Below are 24,586 nucleotides of genomic sequence, written 5' to 3' on the forward strand. Positions count from 1 at the left end.
AAGTGGTGCACAAACAGACATGTCCTTTCCGGATCTCCCAGGGGAAGGCCAAATCTCACCTACACTGATGAGATGTGTATCTCACAGCTGCAGACCCTTGTTCTTCATCTTTTAGTGAGGGTCAACTCGCCAGTGATTTCAAAACTTATTTTGTACCAACCTCCTCCTAAAGGACCACACAGACAAGCCAAGAAAACAAGCTCTCTGGCCTAAGTACTTCAGTCTGTAAAAATAGGTCCCTTAAAAGCAACTTCATGTGTTTTCAGGAGTTTGATGTTTAGGATATGTTCTAAGCTATTCTGCTGCCACACAAGATTAAATCAGAGTAAAAAACGATCAATTGTTCAGTTTAAATTTAAGTTAAATTAAATTCAAACCCATGCTGTTTTAAACTCTTCAAAGAGCATATAAACTGCTTGGGTGGAACAGCAGAAACAATTATTTGCTATCAGCAAGACCTTTCCTTCAAGTATTAGCAAGCAGTGTTCCCAGATGCATAAAAGCAATGCCTCAAGCCAAAGAAACTTATTCTAATTCATTCCAACTTGTTCCAATTTATTCCAACCAAGAATCCAGACGAGTACCGTTAAACTTGCTCACACTACTTTACCTCTCAATAGTATTTCAGTGTACTGATGATGGCATAACTACTTAGTTATGTGATATATTTAAGATGTTACCATATTTTTCACTTTGACAACTTTGGAAAACACAGGCATATTCTTTCTCTCCTCTGTGCTCCAAAACTTGTACTGATGTGATGCTCCATGCACTCTGAATCATTCCCCACTGCTAAAACTGTTGAGGGTTGTAACTAATCTTGAGACATGTGAGAACATCCGTGGGGCCTGTTTCTGATTTGACATTCACCAGCATATTTTATATACGACCCCGGTGAAATCAAGAGTCACTGAGGTCTTTAGGAGGAGAAACAAAAGATAAAGACCAGAAAAGAAAAAAGAAAAAAAAAAGAGTGTTTGCTTATGTCTCTCCTGGTGTACAGAATTTTAAGAATTCATTAATGATTCACTAGGTGGGGCCAATACATCACAACCAAGAAAAGGACTGAAAGCAACTGGAAAGAAATACTTCAGTAAAAGTTATGCTTTCATTTAAAAAACATCTTTGAACAGGATAAAACTAATAATTAGCCTTAGATGAGATTTTTCTGAGGTTTTAATTTCTACATTTGAAATTCTACTCATTTAACTATAAACTATTTGAATTCTTTCAACATGTATATACTGTGTTTATCTCTCTTTTTAAGTGCAGGTGTGTACTATATTTGATATTCCTAAGGGTACATGAGATGTCTGCTTTCGACTAGCAGACCTATGAAAGTTCCATGCTTCCCTCAAGGAAGGAAGAGGAGGCCAAGAAGCAGAAGCATGTTTGAACATGTAAGGTGGTATGAGATGCACACAGGTAAGTAACATTAGGGCAAAAAGCAGCTGAGCTGAATATGATGTATGTGCAGGAAATCAACAGGGGAAAATAATTTGACAACAGTCCTTCTTCAACTTATCTGGACCATAAACCCTCATCTGGATAATCTGAAAGATGATTTTGAAAATGGGGAGGGAGATGCTTTTTTAAAAGTCATGCATCAATATGCAGAAGAACTTTTTCACAGTGAGGGTGACAGAGCACAGGGACAGGCTGCCCAGGGGGGTTGTGGAGTCTCCTTTTCTGGAGATATCCAAGACCTGTTTGGATGCCTGTCTGTGCGATCTGTCCTAGGGAACCTGCTTTGGCAGGGGGGGTGGACCAAATGATCTCTTGAAGTCAATTCCAACCCCTATGATTCTGCAATTCTGTACAATGTCATAAGCAAAAGGCCAGACAAATTTTGCTGTAAATCATAGAAAAAATGCCATTTCTTGGATTTAACTAATGATACTCAGTCCAGAGACTCCAGTTTGACAGCTAGGATTTAGCTTTATATCCTAACTGGAGCCATGAAAATGGAATGATTGCAAAGCAAATAAGCAGCAGAGGTTTCCCTTATGCAGAAGCAGACTCTATTCTGGAGCAGCTTAAAGGGGCTGGCACCCATAATTGTATTGCTGAAGAAGCTCACAGGAGTCAGCTTCCATGAATGAATTGAGACCTGAGTCACCAAAGTTCTGGAAGTCATTTTAATAACAGCAAGAAAGGGACAGAAAAGAATTGATTTATACAGTTGAGCATGGCTATTAAATGTAATCGCTAAAAATGATCTCAAGACAAAAATCTGGAAAGAAGGGAAGAGAAGGGAGGGGACCGTAAGGCAAAGCAAGGCAGGCAAAAGCTGGCATAGGGAAAAGGACACAAAAACTGACATAGGGTTCAGCATGCACCCTCATGCAGAGGGGATTCAAGTGAAAATAAAAATAAATCTGAAAAAATTCCTTAAGACAATACTTGTTCCACAAATCACATAATCGTAGTTAAAACTGATGAAGTGGGTCAAAAGAATGTTGTTAGTTGCATGAGTGGAATTTAAAGCTAATGAAATCCAGGTAAGACTGTGCCTTGTGTCAAGGAAATGTATAGAGAAGAACAATTCCCAGTATCTATGTGAATTCACAGAGAATTCATAGTTCCGTAGCCTTTGCTCTATATTTCTGTCATTTACTGTTAAAACATTTTACTAATTAGCAAAAATTATTCCTGATATAAATGGTCAAGTAAAACACTAATAAAGACACATAAATTTAATTATAAATTCAAAGACAAATCAAGAGGGACTATTTTGCAGAATCACACACCAAGTATTCATTGATTGCATGATCTCTTTGATTAGGATTATTATATATATTCAGTTACAGAAAACATATCCATGTGCTTGAGTTTAAGGCTTCTCCCTGAATATACTATTATTTGCACATTAAGTTTACACATTTTTTTTCTTGATGAGAATTCTTAGATTGAGGTCCTTTTGTCAGGAATTTTTCCACTGAGTCAGAAGTTGAGAGCAGCAGCACGATTAAGGCAAATGGAAATCAAACCACAATGGAAAGGAAATAAATTATGGAGACAAGGCAGAAGTATAGGAAAGAGAAGGGAACAAGATGGCCACGAGTCATGTGGGATCTCTACCATTCCATTTAGGTAAAACCTTGGAGCAGCACAAACAGGGTTGCTGAAGAGCACTTTTGGATACTGAAATTAGATTACCCTCTCTTTCTGGATTCTAATTCCCTTTCAGATGTCAATGTGACTGTAGCCTTTTATAGTTACTCATGGATATTTATGGTGTTATTGACATTTAAGGTTATTACTGCTATAATATACTTTATTACTAATGGTTTATATTACAGTAGTGTCTCAAGGGGAATTTTGTTATATAAACTGTATTTGCTCCCAGGCAAGCTGAGAACAAGGTTTCACTTTCAGTGCTCTAAATACCAACCTTAGTTCAAGAGACAGAAAAGAAGGATCAAAAGAAGGAGAGAGGACTTCCTTTTTATGGTAGTGACAGGAATATGTGCTCACACAACCGGAGCACCTCCGCAACGAAGAGAGGCTGAGGGAGCTGCGCTTGTTCAGCCTGGAGAAGAGAAGGCTGCAGTGGAACCTCATTGCAGCCTTCCAGTACCTGTGAAGGGAGCATATAAACAGGAGGGGAATCAACTTTTTTTAAAAGGGTAGACAATGGCAGGACAAGGGGGAATGGATTGAAGCTAAAGGAGGGAAGGTTTAGATTAGATATTAGGGGGAAGGTGCTGGAATGGGCTGCCCAGAGAGGTGTTCAAGGCCAGATTGGTGTCCTATTCCTGGATGTGTTCAAGGCCAGATTGGATGGGGCCCTGGGCAACCTTGTCTAGATCATGCCTGGAGGTTGGTGGCCCTGGCTGTGGCAGGGGATTGGAACTCTCTGATCCTCAGGGTCCCTTCCAACCCAGACCATTCTGAGATTCTTACCAATATCTGGGTCCTGCCCAAACTCTTTTGAAATCCAATTTCCTTCTACCTCCATCTCCAACCCTCTTCTCCTCACAGATCCTCTAATAGTCCACAGGCTTTAGAACCCTAAAAGTCAACATCAAATTAGGAATTAGTGTTGCAAAATTCCTTTGGAAGCTTTTGGAACCCACAATTTGAACACATAGACATTTAAGACAATAGCCTGTAAAATATTAGCACCACCTAAGGAGACTTCCCAGGGTCTGAGAGGTAATGAATTCTCTCTCATTTGCAAACATTGCATGTTTGATCAAAGTCTCATGCAACCTGAAGAGAGGAGTGAAATTGATCAGTACCACCCCTAGGAAACGCTGTCTGACAAAAATGAAGGCTTTAAAAAAATGGAGACATTAAACAGATCTTTTCTGACAGACTCATACCCATAAGCACAAACCTACTGACACGTACAAAAACATTGCCTGCTAGAGTTTTAATAAGGGAATGTCAAAGATATTGACACTGAAGCAACTGTAATTGGAATACTGTGTATGAGGAGAATCAATACCAGCTTTGTTGTCATTTGAGGTGATTACTTTCATACATTTGCTTATATGCTGTTATTAAGGTTGCTAACTCTTGCTATATGCATTCAACCAAATCAAGTAGAAGTTACTAATGCTGTGTGGGAATCATCTGTGAGATGATTTATTTGTCATGGTAAAGCCTATGATACAGAAGGGGGATTTTAGCTATTGAACATAAATTATCGTGATTGCTTATTACTGTTCAGATGTTATAAGATGTATTTAAAATCCAGTTTCCTCTTACCCAAAAAAAAAAAAAAAAAAGGCATGAACCTCCATTAGTCCTTATATCCACAGTCATGTATACATGTCACAGGGTGTGAAAAAGGGAACTGTTCCAGTGAGTGCTGAGGTCATTTCCTTGGTCTATTTGAAAACCTTGGAAGAACTATTATGGCTAAAGAGAAACTATTTATGCAAATGTGACAAGCTGAAATTGAGAAACAAAGACCTTTTCTGTCTGCAGTTTTCTCAGAATTGCATTCCCAAAGCTCTCCAGAGGACAGGGACTCCTTGCCCAGCACAAATAAACTCTGGTGCATAAGCTAAGAAAAAAACACACTTTCCTTACTGTGCACCCAGAAGTGGTGATGAATGTCTCCACTGAGAAGTCGAGCACTTGATCATGCAGTCCTGTCTGACCCCAACCCCTCTAAACATTCACTCATCCAGAAGCATGAGGTGTCTGGGGTAGCACAGCTTGATTGCACATGGCCGAAATTCGCTATCATAATTTAATCATAGTGATACTTACCTATTTCACAGTGATGCTGTGAGGATTAACCAAATATTGCATTTCTAAAATTATTTGTGACATCCAGAACAAATTATGTTATATCAAAAAACCCAAAGCTTTTTCACAGTTATCAAAATAAGTATGTGATACACTGGCAACAAATGCTTGTGTTGGTAAGCAAGACTATCAACTATACTGATTTAAGTAGTAAATAATTAATTTGGTTTTAAAAAACACTAGAAATACAATAAAAGTAGAAAACTCATCTGGGGAACCAGACATCTGGGTTGTTGGTACCTTTCCTCAGCTGTTTTATAGCCTTTCCTTGCCATAAAGGGAGAGACATGGACCTGTGTAAGGTGTGATTCATCCCATCCTAAAGCAGACGTGTATAAAACAAATAATGAATTGCTTCTTTGAAGCTCCTGTTTCTCTTCTTTGACTTAAGATGCTAAAGTTGACTGGCAGGGCAAAGAAATCTCTTCATAGGCAGACAAAGTTGGTCAATTATGCAGCCAGTCACAAACACAGGAAGCCAATTTACACATAATAGACACTTAAGAACTACAGTTCCTCTTACAAAAATTAATTATTTTTGCTATATGATATATGTGAGCTTAGCCAATATACACAAATTAACTTCATAAATTTAAAGGCTCTTAAGCTACTTTGAATGAATGGAAAGATGGTGAACAGTCACCTTACCTACTTCACCAAGTACTTTTTTTTGTTTCGCGTTGCTAATTGAAGAAAATTACTGAATATATACAATGTATACTGCAGGACTGTGGGGGCGAGGAGACTCCAGTTAATGTCAGCAGAGAATGGAAGCAGAGGTGCAGTTGCCTGAACATGTTTCTCTTTCGCACTGCGTGAATACATCTAAAAGTTATTCCATTATGATGTTTTTTTTCTGTATGAAGACATGCCTGTTCTGGTTCTCCTGTTTGTTTTAGCACACTCAGCTATAGTGCCTGTTCGGTGCTGTAGATGGAATTAGTAAATACACAGACAGACGAACTGGATCTTTTTTATTTTAGTGCAGATATAGAAGTTATTACAATAAAGAAGTTGTATGAGTGATTCAATATTTAAAAGTTGCAGAGATAACTACAGTCTTGATACTTTTCTGGTGTTACACAAATTCTTAAAAAATAATGATTACTTTGGTTGAAGATCATTATTTTCCGTACTAACTATTTCTCAGTTATTAATACTGAATTATATGTATAATTAATATTTTTAATAAGCTGAATTACTATTTTTAATAGGCTGGAATCGATCTTATCAGTGTTAGAGAAGATACTATTGTTGTTGGCTGTTACACTTTCTATCATGTTATAAGTAAGATAAATAAAGACAAAATTAACGCTAAAAAAGGAAGGATAATTTAGTTATCCAGTGTGCCACCGGAAGACCGTGAATGTTGCATAACAATGAACATTTACAGATTCAGGAGTAAATTTATTTGCAGGTTATGGACTTTACTGACTGAGCGATGTTTAATGTTTAACAGAGCATTGTGTTTCATATCTGCTGAGATGTGCAATTGAGGAAATAAATATTAAAAGAAATTCCTCAAAGAGCCTTCACTTTTGAGAGTCCTCAAAGGGTCAACCACATATCTCATATAAAACTTGAAAATTCTGTTGCACACTTTACTACATTATTATAATATATTCTTAGTAATAATTTTACTGTAAGTTATTTAGCTACTATACTAAAAATTACACACAGAATGGTTGAGATTGGAAGGGACCTTTGGAGGTTATCTGCTCCAACCTCCCTGCTCAAGCAGGTTCAGTTGCTCAGGCCTGTGTCTAGATTTATTTTTAATATTCCCAAGGAAGGAGACACCACAACTTCCCCAGGCAATCTATTCCAACCTCACAGTAGAAAAAGTGTTTCCTGATGTTCAGACAGAATGCCCTGCATTTCATTTTGTGCCCATTTCCTCTGGTTCTGTCACAGGGCACCACCAGGATAGGTTCAATGCCTTGATTTATGGCACAAACAGTGGGATTGAGTGTACCTTCAACAAGTTTGCAGATGACACCAAGCTGTGTGGTGCAGTTGATATATATCTGATAGAGGAAAGGGGTGCCATCAGGAGGCACCATGACAGGCTTGAGAACCGTGCCCAGGTGAAATTCAGGAGGCTCAAAAAAGTCAAATGTAGGGTCCTGGAGCTGGACTGGGGCAATACCCAGTGCTAGTGCTGGTGGATGAGTGTATTAAGATCAGCCCTACAGAGAAGGATTTGGGGATATTTGTGGGTAAAAAATTAGGTAGGAGATGACAATGTGTACTTGCAGCCCAGAATCATGTCCTTTGCCTGCATTAATGAGTGGCCAGCATATCAAAGGAGGTGATTCTGCCCCTCTACTGAGATTTTGTGAGACCTTATCTGTAGAACTGCCTCCAGCAGGACCTGCTTAGACACAGCTAAAGAAATAACTCAGTAAGATGTGAGTGGTGTTGAAAGAAAGAAAAAGTTTGTGTTGTAAATTAGTACAGGACAAACCAGAAAAGAAAAACAAACAAAAAATAGTCTTTGGAACAGACCACAGGAAAGAAAGAATAGAAAATTTATGTAAAACCCACAAAGTTTATATGATTTGCTAGCAGAAAGGAACTGACATTTGCCAAATTAGAAGATTTAATCTGAAGGATAAGTAATTTCAAGTTTATTTAAGGAGAAGACCAAAAGCTTTGCTAGTTGGTTGATAGAGCAGTATGCTTAGCTGCTGAATAAAACAAGTAATCCTGGTCAGGAACAGTAGCAGGAACAGTACATGGAATGATGCATGCATTTCATATCCAAAACTTCAGACTTTTTCTGAGGACTGAGAAGGGGTTTTTTTTTTTTCTGCAGAGAAGTTGATTCTGTCTCTGATAATATGGATTCAAATCTCAGATTGCTTGATTTAAATTTCATCCTGTGGTGAATGACTTCACTCTCTTCGATCTATTTTAAAATTTCTTTTGAACAAGGCATCATTTTGGATGGTAAGTCATTGGAGCTTTCTTTCAAAGTAACAAACCATGTCCCTATTTAAAAAGAAGTATTCTTCCTCTCGATATTTGTATGCAATGTTTCTTGGCATTGCTGGGTTGTACCTGTTCAGTGATATGAGAATGAAGTATTAGCTCCTAAAAAATGCATTAGGTAGGTCAACAATCAGGTGTATTGCATATCTTTTATTCATCTCTGAGAACTTTGGGACATTTGGCATAATGCAGCAAAAATTAAAATACAAAAATTCTTAAGAATCCCCTTCACCAGTATAATAAAAACAAAAGTACCATTCAGCTTAACATCACATGCACTATTTCCTAAACTCGGTTTGATCTATTAAAGCCCATTTCCAATACCATTTCAGCAAAAAATACCAACAACTTCTTTCCTGTGCTGTTGGTGGATGTAAAGTTAGTTCTTAGAAAATAAAATTGCTCATATGTGTAGGTTGCTCCACAGAGCTACCTCCCCAGCTACACTTTTTTTACTTCCTACCACATTGTAAAAGGCAAGAAAATAAATAGGGTCTGAAAGTGGGTAGTGTTCAAAGATACTGAAAACAGCTTTCTTAACATAGCCCTGATTCCATACTCTCTTAAACTGTTTTCACACAATGTGGACCAAACTGTGTGTCTTCTTCTGATCTGTCTGTTCTATACAGCTAGCTGAAAGAAAGTGAGATCTGGCTGGTTTTGGCTGGACCATTTCCACAAGAAAAACAGAATATCCCTGGAGGGAATAAAGCTGTTCTAATAGGCTCTTATTTCTCTTGCCAAAGTAAACAACAGAGAATTGTCTAGAGCTTTTCTAGGTTTCATCTTGTCTCACCTGTTATTGCAAGAGCAAGGTTACAGCAGCTCCCACACTGTATGAAAGAAGGAAAGGCTTCAGATAACTGGACCCTAAAGGAACCACAACTGCTGCTTCACACTGACCAAAGGGGAAGATTCAGCAGAGGATCTAGCCAGTACCACTGTCATTTTCATAAAGTCTATGATCTATGTCGAGGGAATTTTAGTTTAAGATACAGATTATGGCTAGTGTTGAATGCAGTGGAGGTCAGGGCTCAATGGTTTACAGTCCAAAACTTGCAACAGACAAATGCTGAAACACTAGAACTGTCAAAATTGATTAACTTTAACCCTTGATATGATGTATTTCTAATAAAGCTTGGGAGCCTGTATGTATATACGTATTATTGAAAATGTTTGCTGCTGTGGAAACTACAGCATGGCAGATGCCAGTGAAATCATGAATGATGGTGGCAACACGAGCAGAACCCCATCATTCAGTAGTCACAGCACAAGAACAAAGGAAGATTTGTGAGATGTCTTTCACTCTGGGAACAGTTAAATTGTGGAGAAACTTGAACAAATCAACACCAAAAGAGAAATTAGTTAATAAAGGAGCTGCAGCATAATGAAAGGTTATTTAACATCTTAAGGTCCGCACAACCTCGTCTGTGCTGCTGGAAACTATGAAGATGTTCCTGCTTTCCCTAGGTATGTCCTACCTTTCAAACTCTTTTACTAAGCTTTTCCCTCGATTCTACACCATCAAGTCCAGCAGAGACTCTGATTTTATGTTCCAAATACAAACCAACAAATAAGATCAAAACACTGTAAAAATTTTGAAATATGTTTCAGCAATCCCAGTAACTTAAAATCAGTTGATTGTGAAGCACTAGTCCTGTGAAAAGAGAATCAAGGCTATTTGAACAGGTAAGAGCAAATTTTGGGACCTGCACATCCTGGCATTTTCCAGTATGTCAATATATTCCAACTGGAAAAAGTGACTGCACAATTGGTATAAAATCATAGCTTTCAACACAAGGAGTACAGAAGATCAGGAAAATATATTATAGAAGAGTTTTTTGCAACAGCTGGCTTTCTGCTGAAGCAAATTTTTCAACTCCCACAACAGACATACTGGGTTGCAACTCATATTTCAGCATTCCAGCAAAAAAATTTTCCATACTGCCTCTTGAAATAATGAATCTGTTTCCTCAGTCAGCAGCATCATACCAGGGAAATATCAGCTGGTAAAGACAGTAGTTCAGGCAGATGTCACTACCACTCGGTTCTTGCAGCTATTCCAGACATGACAAAGCAGCACCGTGTAACCCCTCCGGTCTGAACCACGCAGGCGTGGGTCTAACCAGCCTTACACATTCCATGTGCCAAAGCATCTTGGAAATGCCCTTGGCTCACGTGAGCAGCAGCACGTCACTGGCAGAGGGAGTAGGACCAAACCAAAGGCTCTCTCTCTCTTTGTAGTATCTTTGGCCACTACACCAGTGGTTGCCTGAGCAGGACTGCCAAGGGAATGATAAAATTATGATAGCTGTTGCTTTGGTTCTTCATGTACAAATGAGCAGGAACAAGGAATTGCTGATCCTTTGAGGGTTCCCCAGAAAATGAAAAATGTGACAATAGTCCCTGTTTCTTGTGTCTTTGGTGGTAGAAAAAAAATCCTCTATTTTTGAGCCCTTCTACACTTAAAACATTTTTCTCATTTCCTTGAAATGTTCCAATTTGGAAATCATTTCTGAACAATTTTCCAAAAGTTCTTTTTTTTTTTTCATGAAATTTGCACTTGGAAGTAGCAGAGAGACAGAACTCGGGAATAAGGTATTATATCACACCTGGATCTCCTGTCTAACTGTAGTGATGTGAATTGACAATGTGGAAGTTACGTACACAATGAAAGATTTTGGTGATGTCACTTTCCTGCAGTGAGAAGTGAGACTGAAGAATGCACATTAAGTGCACAAAACTAATGGAGAGCATAACTTTAACACATGGCTTTCAGCTAGAGCTTGGAAGAAAATCTTCTAGGTGATAATTGGAAAAAAAAAACCCAAAGACTTTTAAGTGACATAAATATACAGGTATGCAGTTGTTATTCCATGAAGGACACAGGCAAACAAAAAACTGTGCCTGGTGTCTCAAAGTCTTAGACATGCTGGAAATGATAAATCAGAGTATTTTCAGAACAAGTGATCTATAGTTTTAATGATGCTGTGGATGAGACACTCGATTTGACTAGACAAACAATTTTGGTCAGGTTCTTAGAAGCATCAGTGGATCTAGACTGACAGGGAAAGTACCTATCCTTTAAATTGTGGTGGTAGGAGGAGAGTGTTTTCAGATCTCCCTTCTCATGGAGAAACTATCCCATAGAAAGTCTTCCTGGCTGACAGAAAGAATGACAACTGAAAAGAGGCGTTTCAACTATTACACCTTGCTGTTCTGAAGTACCTAGTTCTCATTGGTGGTCTAAATGAATTGGTCTTTCTGGTGGCCTTAATTAATTTTTTCATTATTACTTTTAATTAAGTGCTACCTTAAGTACTATCCATCAGAGTGACCATGCTCATGAATGAAAATCCTCGACTAAAAATCCAAGTTGGCTTCAGTAACAGCAGCTGTAGTTTCAGTAAAATTCACTTAAATTATTTTAATTATTTTAAACAATAAAAAGTAGAATGTCTAGTCAAATAAGAAATTATTTTTCCATATGAACACATTTGAAATACAGCTTGAAGGGGTCTCAGGACACATCTAACCCTGACAGCCTGCCTCAGCTAAAGGAGTACCACACCTCCACTATTCCTGATAGATACTTGTCCAGTCAGTTCTTTGATGACAAGTGACAGAGAACAACATCACAAAGTCACAGAATCATTAAAATTGCAAAAGACCTCCAAGATCATCTAGCACAACCATCCTCCTACTATATATATTACTAACTAAACCATGTCCCTGAATACCTTATCCAACATTCCTTGAACTCCACCACCTCCCTGGGCAATCCATTCCAATGTCTCACCACTCCTTCCTAAACATGAACCTGAACCTCCCCTGGCACAACTTGCAGCCATTCCCTCTTGTCCTATTTCTGCTTATCTTTGAGAAGAGGCTGACCCACAGCTCACCATAACTTTCTTTCAGGCACTTGTAGAGAGCAATAAGGTCTCCCCTGAGCCTCCTCTTCTCCAGACTAAACAGTCTCGCTCCTCCTAAGACTTGTGTTCTCCAGATCTTCCTTAAGACCCTTCTTATAGATGGGTCTAACCATCTCTGGTTGCCCATGACCACTGATAGATGATGGAGAGCTGCTCAGCAATCACATCTGCCAGTTGCCTCAGTACCCTCAGGTGGATAATTCCAACATCCCTCCACTGCTTCACCAAAGTCTTAATGGCTACACTAAATTAAAGAACATTAGGAGTTGGAAGGGACCTCGCCAGAGCAGGTTCACCTAGACTAAATCACACAGGAACAGATCCAGGCAGGTTTTGAATGTTTCCAGAGAAGGAGACTCCACACTCTCTCTGGGCAGCCTGTCCCAGTGCTCCGTCACCCTCACAGTGAAAAAGTTTCTCCTTACAATCATGGAACTTCCTATGCTCCAGCTTGCACCCATTGCCCCTTGTCCTACTGATGGCCATCACGGAGAACTCCCTTCCTGTCCTTCAACTCTATTACTCCTACACCTGTTAAATGCATACCCTTCATCTTTGCAAGCAGCCTTTCCTGTATCTGAAGGTTGCTATCATGCCAACTCCCCTCCACCACATCTGTCCCACACTACCTTCTCTTCTTGCTCCTCCGGATCTGACCTGTTGCTGTTCTCACCTCAGTGAACACTTTGTCAACAGGCACCTGGAGATGACCATGACCCTAAAGATGATTCATTACAAGACCTCAGGGAAATAAATGTGAGAAAGGGACATAACCAGACACAGTTGTACAAACAAGTGGTGGGGGATCAAAAGCTGGTGGCACAACACACAAAGCCATGATTTGCGTGCTACAGGATTTCTCCTCCTGGCAGGCTCCACTGCCCGCCCTGGCGAGGAGCGAGAGGAGACAGAAGCAAGTATTTTAGATATGTCACAAATACCTGTTTCATAGGAGAAAAGGAAAAGCAGCAAGGAGAGTGGTCCTAACTCTTGCACTGGTTTACAGAGAAGCTACAAAACCAGTGCAGGACGGTGCCAAAGATACTCAAGAGCATTTCGTAAACCAGGCTGACGATAGCCAAGTTAAAATAGGCTCTGTCACGTAGATTGAGTGGCCTTTACAATGACTGCTTTACTTGAGTGACTTCAGATTCGTGGTCGTGGGAGTAACGTAAGGGCGGACACATTATCTTTTTAGGAACACGTTTGATTTTACGTACATTAAAGAAGGGGCGGCTTCAACATCGCCCCGTGAAGTCGCTCGGAGAAGTTTGCGGCTCTGCTCTCTCCCTGGAGGGAGCCGCCGGAGCCTGCAGGTGCGGCCGGCCGGCAGGCAGCTGGCCCCGCGCTCCGGCCCCTGCACCGCGCCCGCTGTCCCGAGGTGGGTCCAGCGGCCCCCGGGCTGGGCCAGGGCGGTGGCGGCTCGTCCCCGCGGCGGGGAGGGCGGTGGCCCGGCCCGGCCCGCCCCACATCGGCGCAGCCCCCCCTCTCCCGCCTGCCCCCCGCGGCACATGACCCGCCATGGAGGCGCGCCGGCGCTGCCCAGAAGTTTGGAGCCGGGGGAGAGGGCAGAGGCTGCCTGCGAGGGGACAGCGGCAGGCAGGTAAGGCGGGGCGGCGGCGGCGGGCAGCCGGACTGGCCGAGGAGGCAGCCGCGCCGAGGCGCCCGATCCGTGGCGGGTGGGGGAAGAAGGAAACTTCAGCAGCGACGCCGGGCGAAGCGCGATCGCCGGGCGGGCGGAGGAGGGTGCCCCGGCGCCGAGCTCGGAGCTGTAGGGCCGGGCCGGGCAGGGGGCTTGGCCAAGCGGCGGCTCGGCCCCTCGGGATGCTGTCGGGGCGCGGCGGGGCGGCCCTTGGCTGCCCGGAGACTCGCTGAAGCCGGCGTTCCGCGTTGTGTCGTCCGGGCTGGTTTCCTCCGAGCCAGAGGCTGGAGGTGAGCGCCGAACCGGAGGGGCCGCCGCTGGTAGGTGGTCCGGGCGCTTCCCGACGGCTGCCGGCGCGGGGGTGAAGCCGTCTCAGGTACCGTCGTTCCTTCTGTATTCTCGCAGGTGTAGGCAGCGCTGGGCTGCTCGACACCCCGCCTGACCTCCGCCTCAGATGGAGGCATCGCTCGGAGGCAGTGGGGACGGAGAGGTGTCCCCGGGAATGTAGCCAACGCAAAGTGATGCATTTCTAGGCTGGCCGGCCACCCACCCCCCGGCGGGGCAGTCATCGCTGCAGCTTTGTTGTGTTTTCGATCCAGGAGAGTGTGGGCTGCTGCTGGCAGCTACAGGATGAAGTCGCCTCCCTGCTGCGTGTCTCTTTCTTCCCAAGCATCCCTGGAGGAGCCAGGGAGTAGCACATCCCTGGGCTCCCTGGACTCCAGTGTTTTCTCCAGTGAAGAAGAGCAGGGGCCTCTGCTCCAGAAGGTCATTCCCTCCTTGGACTGCTTTACTATCAATGTAGGAGGCAGCCGCTTTGTGATGTCCCAGCAAACTTTGTCTTGCTACCCTGACACCCGTCTTGGCAAACTAGCTGTAGTGGTCTCTGCTGCCCGAGATGTGGCCTCTGGCCTCCTTGAGCTTTGTGATGATGCCAACCTTGTGGAGAATGAGTATTTCTTTGACCGGAGCTCACAGGCATTTCACTACATTCTGAATTACTACCAGACAGGGAGGCTGCATGTGATGGAGCAGCTTTGTGCACTCTCCTTCCTGCAAGAGATCCAGTACTGGGGATTGGATGAGCTCAGCATTGATTCCTGTTGCAGAGACCGGTGAGTTGTGGGAAGATGTGGCACGCAGGACTGAGGGCTGGGTGAGCTCAGTGTTGACTTGAGTGTTGGGATGCTCAGGTGAGAGATCCAACAGTGTGAGTAGGTGAGGTAGAAGAGCACTGGGAGAAGGATGCTCAAAGCTGGATGAATTCAATCCTAAATCCTACTCTAGAGGAAGGGTGAGGTCACTGTTGACCTTTGCTGAGGGACAGGTTGTTGGTGGGGTCAAAATAGTGAGACCCTAGCAGGAGCAAAGTCTGGGTTCTCCTGTACTAGTTTTGGACTGGCTCTGGAAGCTCAAAATGTTTGAAAGGGACAATGTCAGAGTTGAAAAAGGTTGTGAAAGGAGACATGTTACTTCAGTCATCCAGTTTGAGATTATCCTAGTTAGAGGGATTGGATGTGGAGGGATGGTTTGAAGCCTCCCCACACTTGCCATTCTGGAGGATTTCCAGATCCATACTGGAGAGGCAGAAGAGGGAGGGGGTGGTCACCTGCCAGGCTGAGTGTGGGTGGCATGGCTCCAGGAGAAGCTGTGATGTGAAGCATTGCACATGGATGTAGCAGCTTAGAGGGAGGGGGCAGCAACAGTGGGAACATGGCTCAGTGGAGACAAATTGTAACCGGCAGCTTGGGAACGAGGTGGGTTTTGACTGAACCACCCCCAGGACATTTCTGCTAATTCTATTCGTAGTTAACTTTTTTTCCCACCATTTTTAGTGTTACTGTTTTGTTTGTTAATGTTGAAGAAATTAATTATCTAAAGAGTACAACGGCTATTCATCCAAAGCAAATTATTAGAAACAAAGAAGCAACCCCACCCCAAAAGGATACTAGAGTTATCCCATCCTAGCATGGTTCAGTTCTCCAGCTGAGACTGTTGAAGCCTAGTTCCCATCCCTTTCTTCCTCCCTTCCCTGGTAGGTGTAACAGACAGCTCTCAGTTCTCCGGTGGTGCAGGGAGCTGCACAGCTCTTTGGCGTATGGAAGAGTGACTGTGTGTCAAATGAAGGCAGAATTGCATAGCCCCTTTGTCTAAGGCTGGAGATTTGCAGCAGTCAGGAAATACAGACACGAAATAAGAGAGTTTCTTTTGTGTACTTAAGGAATGTTTTTGTTTCATTACACTATTCTGTAAATATCCTCTCGGTCTAACAAAACACTCAACTAGGCGTTTACAATCTGTAAGTTTTAGTTGGCACAGATGCTTGTGCACTTTGTTGTGGGAGGACCCGTGTATTTAAAGAAAGTAAGATAACTCATCATCTTAGTGTGTGTTGATCAGAACTTCATCCATGAACTGCATGGCTTTTATTATGCCTTCCTCTTAAATATTGCAGATATACACCAATGCAATAAAAATGCAATATAATTCATAACATTGAGAACAATTTAGAAACAGAGAGTCTGGTTCTGCTGGGATTGCTTACAAGAATGCATGTTAGTCATGCAGCAGATCCTACTGTAGTCAACATGATCCACATAAATAACACACTATCAGAATAAAATTACTCTGCATATACAAACTGTCACTGATGTGAAATGACGCTATAGAAATGTCAGGTCAACGGAAATATGCTGCAGGGGCTCAATTAATAAAATCATCAACCATATGCTTGACATCAGGGTTTCTGAGCTCACATAAAGTATACTTTAATGCATGTTCTTATGCATCATGTGGTGGAGGATAAGGAAAGCATATGCATATTGGTGTAACAAATCTCTTTGGGGGATTTCTGGACAGGTACTTCAGGAGGAAGGAGCTGAGTGAAGCCTTAGACATCAAGAAAGATGCAGAAGAACTGGATGCCCAAGACGAGGAAGAAGACTTCTCTGGTAGCCTCTGCCCCAGTGTGAGACAGAAACTTTGGGAAGTTTTGGAAAAGCCTGGCTCCTCTGCAGCTGCCAGAACTTTTGGCACTTTATCCATGGCTTTCGTTGTTGTGTCCATTGCCAACATGGCTTTGATTTCGGTAGAGCTAAGCTGGCTGGCACCACCGCTGCTGGATGCGCTAGAGTACCTGTGCATTGCATGGTTCACTGTGGAGTTTGTTCTGAGGTTCCTGTGTGCACGGGATCGGTGCCGCTTCCTAAGGAGTGTGGCAAACATCATAGACCTCCTTGCTATTTTACCTTTCTACATCACCCTGCTGGTGGAGAGCCTGTGTGGTGGGGAGAGCTCACAGGAGCTTGAGAACGTGGGGCGCATTGTCCAAGTGCTGAGACTGCTCAGAGCCCTGCGGATGCTGAAGCTGGGAAGACATTCAACAGGTACTTTTGGCCATGGCAAGGGTACTTCTCGGGTTTTGCTGCCTACAGTGGTTGTTTCTTGGCACAGGCCCCCATTTTCTGTGCATTTCTTTTTACCCAGTCTAATGTTAGCACTAATGGCTTGGAAAAATCTTACTTTTGGACGTTGGTAATTGAGTGGCAGAGGCCTTCTCCAATAAATGTTAGTTCTTCATAAAGCCAGCATATATTGCTTGCACAGAATATTTGCAAAAGCAAGCCCCAAAGTTGCATAGTATAAATCATCCATCGGTCATTCATGAAGTCATCAATGTGCAATGTATATTTGATTTGACTGGTTAGGGATGAAGAAAGGGAAGTAGCAGAAATCATCAGTTCAATCTTTTTTATTATCTAAAGCCCATTAATGACAGCTATAATTACCTGTCATAATTTGTTTTCTTAAGGACTATATACAAAGAAATATTTCATGATTTTGTCTACATCATAGATCCTGAAAACAACCAGGATAGAGAATGTTGCAAGAACACTGTTAAAACTGAACCATACAAGGCAGAGGGTTGAGGGGCTCTCTGGCCCAGTTGAACACACTGATATATCTATGTGCTATGTTGAGCACAGCTGGGAGAGGCTTACTGCATGGACACAGGAGCAGCTCAGAGCAGCAGTGCCAGGTTAAGTCAGCACCCATTGGTGTGGGCCCTTTGTGTCCAAGCTCCTCTGGCAAGTCAGCAGACCATTGGATCAACAGCAGGGGTAGGGTAGAAGGTGGAATGCATTCCTGAGAACATTTTTGTTCACTCTTTCTGATTAATGAAGGGAAGGCATAAAAGGTAATGTTTTCCATTGGGAATTTATCAAAGGAGGCTGGAACTGATTGGAAGGTGTTGCGTTTCCCATTGTGTTTAGTACTTCATGGCATGTCAGGATATATGAAACAGTAAAAGCTGTACTCCCACGACAACACCTCCATGCCACAATGCTGTCCAGTGCTTGGCATTTTCAAAGTGATTTAATTATGTTCCTTCTTAAATCAGTGCTGAATATGGCACTGAACTTGACAGGAGAAACGGTCTGCTGACACTTGAAGCTTTGAAAATTCAGATCTTAGTAATTAGCTTGTTCTGAAGATGGCAATGGTCATTCTTACATGGCACTTAACACACCCTTCCAGGATTTTCTGCTCATAGAACAGGAATGGGTTGATGCTTCTCTTTATTTGGAGAGCCATCTCCACCCTCTTTGTGATCTGGCCCTACTCCAGCAGGCATTACAGTGAGCTTGCAGCACCCAAATGTATCTCTATTTTTGTTCCCACTGAAGAGCAGTGAACCTGCCTACCAGTGGCAGGGAATAGCTTTAATGCTACTGAGCATCATCACAGTGGTTTGGGAAGTATCTTAATCTTACTCGCCTACCTCAGATTATGCGTATGCTGATGCATAATTGTCCCTTAGACAGCAGTTGAAAGGAAGTTTACAGTGATTCAGTCTGCCAATAAGTTTGTTTTGTTTTACTGTAAGTTTTGCAGGGTTTGGTGGGGTTCTTTTTTGCAGGAAAGGCTGCCACCCACTTTTAATGGCAGCTGTAATGTGAATGTGTTCCTCTCTAATTGCATTTTGAAAATAAGTACAAGATCTGAGGTCATCAAGGCTGAATTGTGCTGAATAACAAAAATGTGATCCAAAAGTTTTTTGAGTCTAGTTGCAGTTTCCAGTTTAGCACATTTTACTGTTACAGAATGAATCCATGAAACTCAGCTCTTAGGCCCTTCCAATCAATGTGAAACCAAGTGTTTCAGACCTCTTGTATTAAGAACAGTGTGGTGAGCAGGGCTAGGGAAGTAACTGTCCCCCTGTACTCAGCACTGGTGAGGCCACACCTTGAGTACTGTGTTAAGTTTTGCTCCATTCATTGCAGAAAAGACATTGAGGTGCTGGAGTGTGTCCAGAGAAGGGTGATGAGGCTGGTGAGGGAAGTGGAGAATAAATGTTATGAGGAGAGGCCGAGGGAACTGGGGTTGTTTAGTCTGGAGAAGGGGAGATTGAGGGGAGACCTAATTGCTCTCTACAACTACCTGAAAGGGGCTTGTGGAGATGCAGTGACTGACCTTGTCTCCCTAGTGACAAGTGATAGTACAAGAGGAAATGGCCTCAAGTTAAGGGGAGGTTTATTTTGGATATTAGGAAGAACTTTTTCACATAGAGGTTTGTTAGGCATTGGAATGGGCTGCCCAGGGAAGTGGTAGAGTCTCCATCCCTGGAGGTACTTAAAAGAAGACAGTTAGACGTGGTGCTGAGAGACATGGTTTAGTAGTGGATGGCAGGTTAGGATGATGGTTGGACTTCATGATCTAAAGGGTCCCTTCCAAACAAGACAATTCTATCATTCTTTATAACTTAACCTTATAATGTCAGGGATGGTCTAAACTTCTGTGTCAATTTATTCTTAAATTCATTAAAATATTTACACAGTTTCTATCACAACATTGAATGCCATAAGATTATAGTAATTCCATTTTAGGTAGAAGTGAATTAATTATGTCAACATCTAGCCTGGTCTCCTAATCTGGAAGTCTGGAAGTGAGCTAACATATTTCTATTAGAACCAAAGAACAAGTTTCAAAATATAAGCAGAATGTATGTATCTGCTTAAACCATCCAGAACAGCATTACTGTCACTGTGCCTGCTTCTGTGGTATTTCAAAGTTGCTGTCTGCTTAGACCCAGAATACTAAGTCAAATCTGTGTGATTTAAATGTAGAAAGTCATTGTTTCAATCTTCTGTCAGAGGAAATGCTGCTACTAATACAAAACATAGCCCTCATAAATCAAAATAGAAACATATGTGAGCAGATCTGAAGCCCTATTTTTGACCACTAGAGGTATGAGGTGAAAGAGTTCTGTTAACGTGCTTCTAAACACATCCTCAACCACAGCTGCTAATATAGGATGAACACCTTAAGTACCGTAGGCAGAGACCATCCTCCTTGCAGGTGCCTCAGCAGTCCTGAAAGGTCTCGGTGTTTAGGGACGGCACTCACAACTCTTCTGCTCTCTTGCCCTGGATCTGGCAGCTGAAAGCTGCTTCCCAGTGAAGCTTCTCTCTGACTTCTGCACTCTCAGACCAGGCAAAACTTTATGCACTACTCACCTGCTTGGTGTGGCAAGAGGAGCACAACATCAGAGGAGAGGAGAAAATTTATGGCTGTGGGCAGTGACTCCTGTTTCACCAAGAATCACAAGCAGAGCATCTCTCTAATACTGTGCAGACCCATAGCAAAGCTGGGTTCACAACAGCAGCTTGGCTCTGCTGTCAGGAAGAAATGAGTTACAAAAAACCAATTATATCAGTTATTTTCTTCGCTTTAAAGAAATGACAACTTAAGCCTTTTTGTGGGGAAGGGACAGAAAAAGAAATGAGAGAATCCTTTCTCGCCCTTTGAAAGCTGGTTAGCTGAACATGGCTGATAGCTGTGGTGCCTAGAAGCACCTGAGCTAGACTGCTGTGCGTGTGTAACTATTTATCCAACAACTGAGAAGTCAGTAGTACCTCTATCCAGAAAACGTGTAGTAATGGGTGAAACCACTCTTCTGAGATACCAGAATTATGGATTTCAGCAGCTTCAAGAATAGGTGAGAAATGAGCCTGCATTTCTCACATTTTCTGATGCTCCTCAGCTGTTGGCTTCCTTCTAGAGCCCCGTTTTGTGTGAAGCTTTGCTGGCCCCTCCTCGGGGAAGCACTTACGGATTGACTCCTTGAGAAGTAGGATGTGAGCATCCTACTTGTCATTGCAATGGGCATATGTTTGAGGGAAGGCTGTAGTGTCTATCAGGATGAGATGCCTCTAAAGACATGAGAAAGCAAATCTTCAACATTTTTAGAGCCAAACATTTAGGAATTATTTAAACACTGTGTGTGAACTAAAGCTCCCAAACATGATGCATTGCCATGTCTCTTTGGGCAATGGAGAGATGGAGCTTGACCTGCTTGGCAGAAACACCTTCCCCTGCCTCCTGCTGTCCCCAAGGCTGGGACTTCTCACCTGCCCGGTGCCAGCTCTGTCACAGCACCTTAGCACCTTCCAGCAGGAGTTAGCAAGCCGTTGCAGCTCTTGGCAAGGAGTTCTCATGAGAAGTTGTAAGACTTGCTGAGGTATGTGCTAGAACAGCCCTAGCCTGAATTCATCTGAAGACATCAAGAGATGTATCTTTGGTTTACATTAAGATAATAGGACTAAGAATATTTTTTTAAAAAGAACAGACTCCCAAACAGTCAGAATAATTAACCACAGTAAAAATATTTTTCAGAAGGTGTCATCAATTTGATACAAAGAGTTAGCAGTCACTGCCTTGTTCCTCCTTACAGACCTGGTTTGTGCTAGAGTTGCACTGTTTCTTAGCTATAGTATTCTTTGGATCCATCGGACAGGGCAAACTCTGACTTTCATAGCACTCATTTATGCTTTGAAAAGAACAGTTACAGAGTTAGTTTTAAATTGCAGTGCCTTCTTCCTAGGTCACCTGAAATGACTTACTCTTCTACCTTATTCAGCAGGAAATTTTACAGGGCAGTGGATGATATAACTTCCTTGAAAAATGGGAGTTCAATCTGGATCACTGTATTTGTCTCACACAGCTTTTGTACTGCTGATACTAGTTCATTTTCAAAACTTAGCTTATTCTTCTTGTGTTTCAGATTTAAACTATATAGTTATAATAAACATTCTAACCAACAGGTTGTAGTTATAGAAACATAAAACCTGGATATAGGCAAATCGTTTGCTGGCAGAAAAAAACATTGAAAAAGAAAACATTCCCTACAAACTCTAGCATGTACTTCCACTGTTTGCTGTACATAACCATAAACAAAAACTTTAAAACCTATTAGACCTGAAGGAGAAAAGAAAGAGCCAGAAGCAGAAGAAATTTTAACATCTTGTAGTTTAAGACTGAGGAAAGAAAAGCAAATCAAATTGCTTATTACCCTAATGAGCACATGAAGTCTGCAAGAAGAGGCAGAACTCCAATAAGCTATTTTGCAAACACTGGATTAGTCAGGAGTGTACCCCATGATGGATAATTCATAAGCGTCGTGTTTTTCTCATTTATTAAAGAAAACATAGCATGTTTTTAAAGACCAGTACTAAAAAGCAAAATCACTTGTGATTTAAAAGATAACTTCAGTCTCCGGTGTGTCTCAGCCCAGTTGAGCATTGCTATTTTTCTTCTTTGCTTATGTATGCAATAGCATCTTGGCTTGTATCAAAAACAGTGTGGCCAGTAGGTCTAGGGAGGTAACTGTGCCCCTGTACTCGGCATTGGTGAGGCCACACCTCGAGTATTGTGTGCAGTTCTGGACTCACCACCATAAAAAGGACATTGAGGTCCTCGAGCAAGTGCAGAGAAGGGCAACCAGGCTGAAGGGGCTGGAGGGCAAATCATATGAGGAGAGGCTGAGGGAGCTGGGGATGTTTAGCTTGCAGAAGAGAAGGCTGAGGGGAGACCTTATCACTGCCTACAACTACCTGAAGAGAGGTTGCCAGGTGACAGGAGATAGGACAAGGGGAAATGGCATGAAGCTGTGCCAGGGCAGGTTTAGATTGAATATTAGAAAAAAATTTTTTACTGAAAGAGTTGTCAGGGCCTGGAACAGGCTGCCCAGGGAGGTGGTTGAGTCACCTTCCCTGGATGTGTTCAAAAAAAGGGTGGATGAGGTACTTAGGGATATGGTTTAGCATAGGGTGGGAATGGTTGGACTTGATGATCTTCAGAGGTCTCTTCCAACCTTGTGATTCTGTGATTCTGTTTCTCCATTGTGCTGTTACTGGATTTGCTTTCCTGTTTGCTTTGTCGGGCAGCCCAGCCATGAGGCAGCAACTCTGAAAGGAATGGCAGGGAGGGTTGCAGAGTGCTCGGCTGCACACAAACTCCCTGTGCAGCTCACAGGCAGTAGGACTCATGCAGCATACTGGTGAGCTGCTGAGGCTTTGCTGTCTCCAGTTTTGCCAGAAGTGTGGCTGCTGCTTGATACTGTCTACAGGTAAAGATATTTTTTGGGAGAAAGAGGGGTCAAGGAGAGGCTATTAAAAGATTGAAAGTTGTCCTTAGCAAAGGGAAAATTACTAGCTGATCTGGACTCAAAGGCTGCAGCTGGGAACACAAATTTGGTAGCAAAGTGTTGCTTGGTGCAAGAGAAAAGTACGACAATGGCTGGAAAATAGGAGCTCGGCGCATTAAGCCTGAGAGTAGGGAGCAGGTGGTTTTAGTGTGCTTTTTAATGGCTCCTTGCATAACTTATTACAAATTGTGATAGATCTTCTGTTATAGCCAATTAATAAACCAAGATTGGTTAGGTTTTTTTTCTAAATTATATGCATGCATAGTTCAAACACTAAGTAATGAGCCGAATTTCTATGTCCTGTGCTAAGGAAACAAAGGCGATGTCTGTGGCTGGCTCAGTGTAGCACTTTATTTCTTTACGTAATGTTTTGCCAGTAGAGTTGGGAGTAGCATCCCTTTTTCTCAGGGCATGTTCACTAGCAGTCAAAGCCAAGCCACAGGACAGCCAGCTTTCAAATAAAGGATGTTTCACTAAGTTATGGCGGCAGCTACATGAATCAGCCCACTGACAGCATTTCTTGTCTTTCAGGCTTGCGGTCTCTTGGGATGACTATCGCACAGTGCTATGAGGAGGTCGGCCTTTTGCTGCTTTTCCTCTCTGTAGGAATCTCTATCTTCTCCACTGTGGAGTACTTTGTCGAGCAAGGCATGCCAGGCACAACTTTCACAAGCGTACCTGGTGCTTGGTGGTGGGCAACAACTTCCATGACAACTGTTGGCTATGGTGACATCAGACCAGACACTACCATCGGTAAGGTAGTGGCCTTTATATGTATCCTATCAGGAATACTGGTTTTGGCGTTGCCAATAGCTATAATAAATGACCGATTCTCTGCCTGTTACTTTACACTGAAGATAAAAGAAGCTGCTCTTCGGCAGCGTGAAGCTTTGAAGAGGCTCACGAAGAACTCATCCAGCGACTCTAATATCAATGTTAACTTGCGAGACATCTATGCACGCAGTGTGATGGACATGTTACGGTTAAAAAGCAGAGAGAGAGCCAGCACAAGGAGCAGTGGAGCAGATGATTTTTGGTTTTGACTTTTCAGTTATTTAGCTTTGTACAGCAAATAGACTACTTCAAAAATGTAGTATTAAGTATCTCACTTTTTATTATTCACCACATAATGTATTTGCTTTTCCAACTGGAGTTTTATTTACTCGGACAGACTGAGATAACTGTTGTGTATGAAAGGCAGAATTCATAATGTGAGGTCTCTCAAGGAGCTATGAAACCTGCTTTCAGAACTGGATCATGGTGGAT

General features: G+C 42.5%; 1 protein-coding gene across 1 annotated transcript; it reads left to right on the top strand.

Moving 5' to 3' along the window:
- Positions 1-14,466: 14,466 nt before the first annotated feature.
- Positions 14,467-24,363, top strand: KCNV1 (potassium voltage-gated channel modifier subfamily V member 1; the record flags this gene model as incomplete). The annotated part of the gene is made up of 3 exons (XM_084279775.1): positions 14,467-14,948; positions 16,693-17,219; positions 23,852-24,363. 3 exons carry the CDS (start codon positions 14,467-14,469, stop codon positions 24,361-24,363), a joined length of 1,521 nt encoding a protein of 506 aa, XP_084135901.1.
- Positions 24,364-24,586: the final 223 nt, after the last annotated feature.

The sequence above is a fragment of the Gallinula chloropus genome (genome assembly GCF_964237585.1).
Source record: "Gallinula chloropus genome assembly, chromosome: 2".
In the NCBI taxonomy this organism is placed as follows: domain Eukaryota; kingdom Metazoa; phylum Chordata; class Aves; order Gruiformes; family Rallidae; genus Gallinula; species Gallinula chloropus.